The sequence below is a fragment of the Cloeon dipterum genome, chromosome 2 (assembly GCF_949628265.1).
Source record: "Cloeon dipterum chromosome 2, ieCloDipt1.1, whole genome shotgun sequence".
In the NCBI taxonomy this organism is placed as follows: domain Eukaryota; kingdom Metazoa; phylum Arthropoda; class Insecta; order Ephemeroptera; family Baetidae; genus Cloeon; species Cloeon dipterum.
Genome location: NC_088787.1, coordinates 7,006,140 through 7,016,639, shown reverse-complemented (window position 1 = coordinate 7,016,639; position 10,500 = coordinate 7,006,140). Strand labels below are relative to the sequence as shown.

The following is a 10,500-nucleotide window of genomic DNA, read 5'->3' as shown; positions in this document are numbered from 1 at the left end:
TTTTAAATAAATGAAACCCTTGCATCGATTCTTATTTGGTATCCAAATTTTAATAATGGTTAGTCACCTTACTTTTACAGTAACTATACGCTAAAGATCCTATATAAAGAGCGAAATGATCGATTAAAATCACAAGTAAATGCATCTACGTTTTAAAATTGCGAACATGTGTCTGTGTGTGTGTGTGTATATGTATGTATATAAATCAGGACAATCTCTGCACAATGACGAACAATAAAATCCTCTCCAGCCGTGGACCCAGGTTCGCTCCCAGTATTTTGCACTAGCATACAAGCCGTCACCTCATTTTTCTCCGTCCGCGCATAAAACCTGATTAAAAAATGAGTTACGCAGCCTCGGCTGTCGGTTCCTCCTTCTCTTTCGTTGGCTTCTCCTCTTCGGCCGGCGTCTCCACGGTGACGGCAGCGACCGTTTCCTCCTCGGCTCGTTCCTCGCTCTCCTTTGGGAGGAATAAAATAATTAGGGCTGAGGATAGGAGTTTGTTAGGGGGAAAAAATTCACCTCAGATTTCTCCTCGTTGGGTTTTTCGATTTCCTCGGTCTTTTGCGCCTCTTCCACTACTGCTGCGGCGGCGGGACTCACTTCGGATGACTCGGCTGCTTTTTCAGGGCTGCTTTCCTGAAAAGGTCGAATTCAAGATTGTGGATAAATTAAAAGAAGAGAAGATGGGGACTTTATTTTGATGGTTTGTAAATATTTGATAGAAAAATTATTTTCTGACCATAAATGTTATATCAATGCTCCAGGGAATTTTATTCAATTGATTTTCAAAAGACTCGAGCTCTAGTTAAAAAAATGATCTCTAAAATTCGCTTACGTAATTATTATTTAGAAACAAAAAATAAATAAAGAAAATCGCTAGAAATCACCATAAAAACTCAATTTGATTCAAAACCGTTATTTTTCTCTTTGCAAAAACAAATTATGATCCTCATATATTTTTTTTCCTCGGAACTCGATAGGTTTCTAGAATACAGGGTTCCGAAAAACCCGGGTTTTATACATTTTGCCCAAACCACCTGTGTTTTATTGGGGGTCTTTTTTTATTCCGGGATTTTTCAGATTTGCTATTCACTGCATTTTTTTAAGAAACAAAGTAATTCATTCCCCATACTCGAAGGCTCGCTAAATTTGCAATGCGCAAAATGCAGAAAAAAAAACCAAAAAATAACAAAACGCCATTTTTTAGTTTTCCCGCATTTTGTCGATTTTTGACACTGAAAATATTAAAGCCTTGGCTAAAATAGTGGGTTTCATTGGATTTTTGACGTGGAAAAATCGGAACCCTGCTAGAAAATCAGAAAATTGAAGCGTTGTGCCAAACCTAGCAAATTTCCAGAGAGGAAATGCGTTTCAGTTAAATTTCCGTTCCAAATTACACCAAAAACGGATGTTTTGGCGGAACACCAACAGTTTCAGTCCAAATATCATGATTTTGGCAGAAAATACCTGACTAAGAGGGAAAAGTCATCCCATGAATATATGTTCAATCCATTGCCCTATTTTCTGCTCTCAAAGTGAGGGGAATTGAATTAAATTAACATTTTACAGGCTGAAAAAACTGGCTTTTGAGTTATAATTCAATCTATCAAGCGCCAACTGAGTATGACTCCACATAAAATTGAAAATTTACCATATTTTTATATGCGCTTCTTTTAAATAAACTTTATTAGACTGTAATTGGTGCAATATTTAAGATTTTAGCGATTTTAGATGGTTTTGACTCTCTGACACATAATTTACAATTTTTGTTTTAATAAAATTACTTTTCAAAGTAATCAATTTCGATGAAAATTAGAAAAAAAAATTACCTGCGCCACCTGAGGTTCCTGCGGCGCCTCTTCGTCTTCCTTCTCAGGAACGGGCTCAGCCTCTTGGGCAGGCGGCTCAGGCTGTTTAGTCTCTTCCTTGTCACTGACAAGTTGCTTGGCGTTTTCTTCAGAAGGCTTTTCAACCTTGGCAGGTGGCTGTTCAGTCTGAAATCAAAATAGAAAGAAAGCGTCTCAGCTTACAAATCGAGAGTTAGATGACCTCAATCTAAATTGTAGGCTGAAAAAGCAGTTGGTTATACTTTAAGTGGTATTAAATAAATATAATTAAAACGGAATAATAGGAGAGATGCAAAATGCGTTAGAATAAATTGTCACCTGTCTTTAAAGTCAGCAGAAATTAATATAATTTTTATAGCTTGAAATAAAAGCCTTTAAAAAATTGCTATTTAATTCTTCAAATATTCCAAATGCTTTCTGAAAATAAGAATAAAATAATTGTAAAATTTTCAATTAATTTAATAAAAAGAAAAATCATTCTCACCTCTTTCTGTTCGGCTTCGATGGCGGTGATTGTGGCCGCCGGCACAGCGGCCGCCTGCGGGCCCTGGCCGTTGGGCTCGCTGCCGCTGGGTCTGCACTCGGGCTGTTCAGGGCGCAGCTTCCGCTTGCGCACTCCGTTCCTGAGACCGCACGAGTCGGTCTCGGAGGTGTCCATCGGCTCCATGCCTTCGAGCGCCGGGTGGATGAACGGCACGTCCGAGTCATCATCCATGTCGTCGTCTTCGTCCTCGTCGTCGCTCTCGTCGCCCATCAGCGGGTGTGGCGGCTTGATGAACACGCGACTCGAAAACCGGCTCGACACGTCAAAGTTCAAAGCTGCAAAAGCCGAGTTTTTATCTTTAATTAAAGATCATGACTTTTTTTAATAACACACGCTCATTAAAAATCAATTTAAATTGATAATATGGTTTTACGAATTTTGTAACATAATCAAGCAAAAGTAATTCCATGTTAATTTTAATATTTTGAATATCTTTTTAGCAAAGCCACGCAAATTGAAAACCAATGTTTGTTTCCGACTTGTTTAGGTTTCTCAAGTGCAGTTTGACGAAAGGAAAAATTGGTGCTTGTAACTAAAAAAACATTTTTATCTGTTTATATTATTGTGGCGTAATCGTGAAACAGGTGCGTTGCTAGGCGTATTTTGGACTTTTATCGTTTTATAATATTCTATTATTGATTTGCATTTTATCTCGTGAAATAGTCCTAACTGGAATCGCCGAAAATGGTCGAGTTTAATAAATTAACGAGGGTTAAGTCTTGTACGGCTAAAGAATGCAATTTGTTTACAAGGGTTTAGACTGGAGATTTTTTACCCGAATTTATATCCCTGGCTATTTCTGAGTTTTTTTTTTATTGTCAGCAAAATCGATCTTTTTGTTACAATGAAACACGTGTGGTGGGATTACAATTCTTTATAAAAAGAAAAAATATTTTTCATCTAAATCGGGAAACAATCTACATCAGTTGTTTGATCTATTTTGAGCCTTTTGCGTGAAAAGGACGAACAATACCAGGGAAAGTGAAATCTATACACAATCTGCAGTACTTTATCTCGCTAAATATTATCCAATTAAGTTATTTTTGGATCTCGATCCTTTCTGGAAAATTCGAAATGTAAATTTTTTACTGTTTTTGACAAAAAAATATTTCCATTTGAAAAATTTTGAATCACACATTTCCAAGCGTTTCTCCCGTTAATTAAGTTCATTTTCAGGGTTTGCAGAGACAGAGAGAGCTAACAGGTCAAATTTAAATGATTTAATTAAATCATTTTGATGACGATGTATTGATCTCAGGATTTCAATAAGGTTAACATCCTGTTATTGAGGCCAAAAATGATTAAATAGGACGGAATTAAAATTAAATTGATTTTTTGGGTCATAATCAAAATTTTACAGCCGCAAAATGTTTAAAAACAAATATTTCCTTTCAATTTAGACAGTACATTGATCCTTTTTGAGAAATTTGGAAGTCTTTAGATGGTCGATTATTAACTAAAGAATTTTTAATAGTTCCTCGGTGTGAAAATTCTTTGAGACGATGGATAAAAATATTACATCATCTTATATTTCCAAACGTACCATTTAAATCTAAAAAATGCTTAATTTAACTTAGAACAGAGTTGGTAAAAAAATCTAGAAAGCCTAACGGTCAAATTTCAATTAAAACCAGTCAAATGCCAATAAAAAAGTCTCGACTCTCGACTCACCTGCATTTTGAAGGGGAATCAGGTCAGCCTGGCCAACCTTCGAGACTGTCGGCGAGGCGTAATTGAAGTGGGGGACGAATTTGGCTTCGCAGTGGAACTCTGTTTCTTGCCTGTGGACATATTTATTTTAATTGAAACTCCGCACCACCTGGCGATTCGAGGTGCTCACCCCACGGTGGAGACGACCATGAGATTCTTCTCCACGGCCCGGAGATACTTGTCCACGCGCTGGTACTGCTTCCTCGAGGTCGTCAGCACCTCGACCAGTCTCTGGATTGTGAACGGCGGTCTGCAAGAATATTGAATTAAATTCAGGGCAGGAAAAATGATAATTATAAATTAATTTAATAATGTGAACAGCCCGAACAGCCCTAAAATTGCATTAATTCATTAAATTAAACGGAAACTCAATTTATTTTAGTCTAGGAAATGGGTCATAGAGTATTTTATTTATTTGGAAGAATTTAATTAGTACTGAGTAACTGAGAATTTCAGGTTTAGCCAAATTCTCGGAAAAAAATGATTATTCCCTTGATTTTGATTCCTCTCATCCCGATTTATCCAATTTTAAGAGCTAAATTTCGCTTCTTACGAGAGAAATCATGGTTTCTAATATGAAGAAAGTGCTCGCCATTCGCGTGCAAATTTTGACCTGATTTTCTCGGAAATATTTAACGGCAACCCGGGAACCTATTGAGCTTTCCCAATTTTTTAAATGTAGGTCAAATTTTTTCAGTATTTTCCGCTTATATTAAAAGAAAATTATGGAGTGTTTTGCAGGTGGTTAAAATTAAATTTAAGTAAAAAAAACTGAAATACATAATTTAATTTGTTGCAATTTCAGTGCATTATCGTGTCTTTTATTGGGAGCCTGGTATTTCTCTTTACCTGCTGAAGAAGTCGAACCTGTCGTAGAGGAAGGTGCGGACCTGGTGGAGGTTAAAGTCCTTGTCGCACGGCAAATCAGCGCAGAAGTCCTGGAAGAAATCAATGTTGTTGTCCAGCTTGAGTTTGAGCAGCCGCTTCACGTCGTCCCACTCCGCCTCGAAGACGACGTTGCCCGTGCGGGCGACCTGCAGAAGGTACTCCTCCAGCACCTGAGGGATCTTTTGGTGCCGCTCGCTGGCCAGCTCTGCGAATCGAGCAGCAGAACACCCCCCGAGAAATATGAGCAAATGAGACGCCTCGGAGCGGGAACGGGGGCCACTCACCCTTCAGCGAAGCCAAGACGGCCTCCGTGTCCAGCGGCGCTTCCATCTCGGACACGATTTCGGACGGCAAACACTCACGGGAGCTGCCGGGAAAGCTGCAGCAACACCAACAATCAACAAAGCTCGCTAGCTGGCTGTCTCCCTTTTGTTTACAAAACACCGCTAGAGGGACGAATTTGGGCATGTCACTGACACAACCGGTTTTTTTCAAAGCTGCCGGTTTTTAAATAAAGAGCGCGTAATTCCGACGTGTTTGGGATGATTTTTCAATCAAAATGGATAGTTCAGGTTTTTAAATTGATTTAACAGGTCAAATTGTCGATTAATCTGCTGTCTTCGTTAGGTTTTTTCGATCAAGGGGAACCGGTTTAATTTTTCAACCGATTTTATACCGGTATAAGTTTAGAGGTTGCGTGCTTGTCAGAAAGGACGACCTAAAAATAATTGAAACTATTTTGCTGGGATAGTTCTCGGCGAGAAAATTCCGTTAAAGATGAAAATTCCGAAAATTCTTAGCAATAATTCTTCAATTAATGCCTGAACCATTATGCGATGTAAACGATTTCTTCCATCAAAATTTCCAATTTTTTTCTTTGCGTCATCTGATTGAAATTGATTACAAAACTCATTTTATTTGAAAAAAAAATGTAATTGTTTGGCAGTTATTTAAATTCCTCTAAAAATTATGTAAAGGAGCACAAGTGAATAATAAAGCCACTCAATTACAGCTTATTCACTACGAGATCTTTATTTTACATTTTAATTTTGAGCATTTTTGAATTGTTACTGGTCACTTTTTTCGAGAGGCCATTCATTTGATAGGCATTCCTTGCGTTGTTTCATGGCTCCCAATGCTGCGTGGCAGGATAGGGTGAATTGCGTTTTTTCCTCACTCGAGATCTGCGCCAAGCTACTCAGTCTGTCAATTTCATCCAAACTCTCCAAGCTACGGTTGGACAATGAAAAGACCATCACTGCAACTTTATTAATATATTCACACTGTAAAAAAAAAGAGAAGATGAGTAGGTAATTTTTAAAAATTAATTCGATTGAACTGACGCTACAATTTGTATGTTTAAACAAGTCAGACTCAATTACTCTTGCGAACTTGTAGATGGCAGCTATTCTCGGGTCCATCAGAACTAGGGGGTCGTCACAAGAGGGTAAAACTGCTTTAATTCTGTCCAATCAGAGATACACAATAGATTTAAAATTCAGCTGTGTGCCAAAAATAATAATTATCTTACAGTCTATCAACGTTGTGTTTTCGCACTCCTAGCGAAAGTGATTGTTGCCATTTTGTCGCTTGAGGATAAGACGCAACCGCAAGTGCTTCCATCCCACGAATGCAATCAGTCATGTGTTCGTTCTCGGTCATTGCTGGTAAACGAACTAAAACATTTGAAATATGTTGTTCTGTTATTACAGAGATGATATAATCAGACGAATTATGTAAAAGGTAAATATTTCTAAATTTATAAAAGCCTCAAAATTGTTTGAGTGGAATTTATTTTGAGCTGATGAAATTTTGTCTATTTTTTAGCTTGGTATAAAATTTAATTTGACATTTTTACCGTCCAAATTATGGTCTCGCAATAAAATAAATAATTTACCTTAGAATATCAGGTATAATTGCACTAGTGAAAACATTGATTGAATTTTAAGTAGAGCTTTGCAGTCAACAATCATGAACATTTTGTAATGCAGCTGGTTTATTTATTTTATTGCTTGTGTAATTGCTATATGCAATCATGAAATTGGGACCGAGAAACAATTAAATTTCAACTTTATTTCTTCTCAGAGATTTAAACGGTACGTTTGTCAAAGCTTGATTTAAATTTTATTTTCGTAGCATTTTATCAAAGGGTTCGCGAACCATCAGGAAATGTTACCCTAAATGTTGAAATAAATTGACTTTGGAGCTGATTTTATCAGAAATTTAAACGGCAACCTGCGCAAATTTCAGCTCTTCCAAAATTTTCAGAGATTACAAATCAGGTAAATAGGAATTTTTCTCTTTTCTCTGCAAAGCTTTGGTTAAAATGAATGATCCTGATTCTATTCAATTTGATTTTTTGATCCCATAAGGACAATATGAATTTTTAATGAACGTAAAATAACAAATATTTAAAACAAGTGAATTAATTATTTTAAAAAAAATGCCACTGGAAAGGTGTGTAAACCAGCGAGTGGCGAGTCGCTGAGCATTTTGACTGACTAACGAACCACCTTTTGCCGCAGCCAGCATAACATCCCCGAATTGCTCTACTCTCCCACTGCTCTGACTCTCCTGACAATGAGAATGCCTTAACAATGCGAGCCAGCTGGCTGGATAAATTTCCCTCAAATTTACGAAAATTTTAGCTGACAAAGGGCTATTTTTAAGAACATTCCACATTTAAATATCTTGAAAAATAGCTGCCAAATAAACCAATTTTTTTCTAAATAAAAATTAAAGTCATAAAATAAAAACATCCATTTCCCCCCCAAAATGCCCTTAATTTTATTAGTAATTAGGAATGATTGGAGAATTAATTTGACACCACCCTGATTAAAGGTATGGAAAAAAGTTAACTTCCTTCTGCATGAAAATGCAATAAAAATGCGGCAGAAACAAAATATCACCTGCGCGCTCTGCTTTCTTTTGTTACCAAATAGGAGCATCTGAATTAAGCGGCTTACATTTCAAAATTACTCGAAGACCAAAAATCTTACTTAAGACGCACCTACGTCAATCAATTAAATGTACATACATCCTACCTTTAAAGCGATTCAGAAGCAAAATCGATGAGAAATTCCCAGGAATTCAATTATATATTGTGCGAAACAACTGTCGAGCGCGCGGAGAATGATCTAGCTATCCTGATGGTTGTGAGGAAAACCTGAACTTTGGCAACGTGGGTGGTGCAAGGGTTGATTCACCCGACTTGGGTGGCTTTGAAGTCGCAGGAGAATAAAAATAGGCATAACGTCGACGAGTTGCCACCTGCTCACAATCGGAAAGCACAAATACCATACAATAACGGAATTTTATGTTTGCCTCTCTTGAATTTTTCATTCTTAAAATAGGTCGACGTAAAGAATGGAATTTTGTCGTTATGAAGGTGGTTATTGGCAATTACTGCTTCATATTTGTGTTTTGTTTAGTTGACGAAAATGTATTCGCATGATTTGGGCGAGAGCATTACTTATTACCCCCTTCAAGGAATAAAAGGAATTAATTACGAAGTCTGTAAATATCGTCACAGCAAAAATATTTCACGTAAAGAAAATTAGAGCTATTGATTATCAATTGACGACAAGCAAGCCATAAAAGTTAGTTAAAATTTAAAGACAAAATAAATTGTTTTATCAAACAAACTCCACATGCAACGAGTTCGGAAAATCTGCCATTCTTTTACCCATTAATTTTGTCTATACTCTCATTGACAGGAAATTACAAAAAAATGAATAGCAAATTTATACTTCTGTATTAAACTAAATTTTATTTAATTTATCACGCTCTTCTTTTCTTAAATCTAGACATCCATTTATTTGTTCGTCTTGTCATTCTTTCATTTCTTCTCGATTCGAAAAAGCGAATCTTATCCTCGATCAGATCGTAATAATGATCCTGAAAAAATAGTACTCTCATATTCATAATAGCTCAGAGTACCTCTGAGATAGTACTCACCCTATCATTCGCCGTTGCAAAAATTCCATTTTCAATTGTTCTGATATAGTTGCACATAAAAACATAAGCATCGCTTTGTTGTTCATTGGGACTAAATGAACAAATAGCATTCAATCTGTCGAATCGCAGAGATATTTTAATGATTTGATTTAGTCAATTACATATTTTGCTTACAGTCTTAAAATTTTGATCTTTCTCACTTCTGAGGAAACCGAATTTTTCCAATCCTCCATTTCCCCCTGGTTAGGAGAATCAGGTTCATTCCCTAGGCCTTGCTGTTGTCCCTCCGCCATTACTGGAAGTCTATCACTTGTAAAAAATGCTGCAAATATAATGTTAAAAAATAGGGAAGTGCGCTTCGAGTTAAAATAAATTAAAAAAAAAGAATTACATGAACGAGAAACGGCGTTAAAAATTCGAAGGGAAGACCTGAGTGAGAGAGCTGACAGAAAGCTGATGCGTGCGCCCACAGAGAGCTCAACTGAGAGACAAAGGAGCATTTTTGGAATTATATGTATGGAATTAACAATATGCTAGGATTTCGCAGAAGTAAGGAAGAAATAGTTTGTGGGGGGAGCCGGGGGAGGTTATGAACCGACCAAGCACTTCAAGACTTTTTCTTTTCTCTTGTTGTGCAACCTTTTTTCACAGCGAGGCAGCAAGTTAGGGGAAGGTACAAAAGATCTATTCAATATTGTTGAACCCATTATTGAACAAAAGCTTTTGTCAAACAATGATAACCATATTTTACGTTTAGAGGTCATGGTTTGACAGGATCTATAAGAGGAAATTTTAACCAACAGAGAGCGTAACCATAGACTTTATTAAAAATTTAGTTTTAACGCACTTCCGCTACAATTTCAGACTCAATTCTGTCACTGTGCATTCTTCACTTAACTTGCTTTCTTTTTTGACGTGCTGAAAACTAAATTCGGTTCAGCCAATCGCCGTAGAATAGCTTTTTTTAAATAAAAAATATTTTCTGACGTTTCTGCGGCGAATGGCCGCTGGACTGATTTTGGTTTTCCTTTTTCCTTTTTCTATGATCGCGATCTCGGCACAAAGGAATTTTGTCATTGGAAGATGAGTATTATTAAATGTTTTTGTTTACAGAGAATTCACGAAAATGCAGTGACGTGTTTTTAGCGAGTTTCTTCTTAAATCCTCTTGGAGGGAAGGAATTAGTTCAAAATCTTTTTACGAAGTCTGTTAATTGTCGTAGAGAAAATTAGAAGTAATATAATAATGACGACAAGCAAACCATAAAAGTTTCTTAATTAAAACAATCTCCTCTTTCAGCTTAAATTTTTAAAAGACTTAACAATAATTGTCATCAAACAGACTCAAAGATAAATAAAAAAGTTAAAAATATCGCAATGGATTTGGATAATCTTCCATACTTTACCAATTAATTTTTCCATATCCTCTCATTGCCAGAAAATAAAAAAAAAATTAAAGACAAATTTACTTCTATATAAATACTTTTTTATTTCATTTAGCTCATTCTTGTCCTTGGTCTTGAAATGCTACTATTTGTTCGTCTTGACCTTC

General features: G+C 36.4%; 1 protein-coding gene across 2 annotated transcripts; it reads right to left on the bottom strand.

Moving 5' to 3' along the window:
- Window positions 1-24: 24 nt before the first annotated feature.
- Window positions 25-5,438, bottom strand: LOC135936390 (serine/threonine-protein phosphatase 4 regulatory subunit 2-like). Of its 2 annotated transcripts, none has more exons than XM_065479184.1 (8): window positions 5,277-5,438; window positions 4,954-5,197; window positions 4,235-4,354; window positions 4,066-4,175; window positions 2,335-2,669; window positions 1,833-1,997; window positions 523-639; window positions 25-460 (listed from the first exon to the last, which is right to left on the bottom strand). In XM_065479184.1, the coding sequence occupies exons 1-8, from the start codon at window positions 5,320-5,322 to the stop codon at window positions 347-349; spliced, it is 1,251 nt and encodes a 416-aa protein (XP_065335256.1). In that variant the 5' UTR covers window positions 5,323-5,438; the 3' UTR covers window positions 25-346. The 2 variants fall into 2 exon arrangements, with proteins under 2 accessions (XP_065335256.1, XP_065335257.1); XM_065479185.1 differs by having other exon boundaries at window positions 1,842-1,997.
- Between the last annotated feature and the right edge of the window lie 5,062 nt (window positions 5,439-10,500).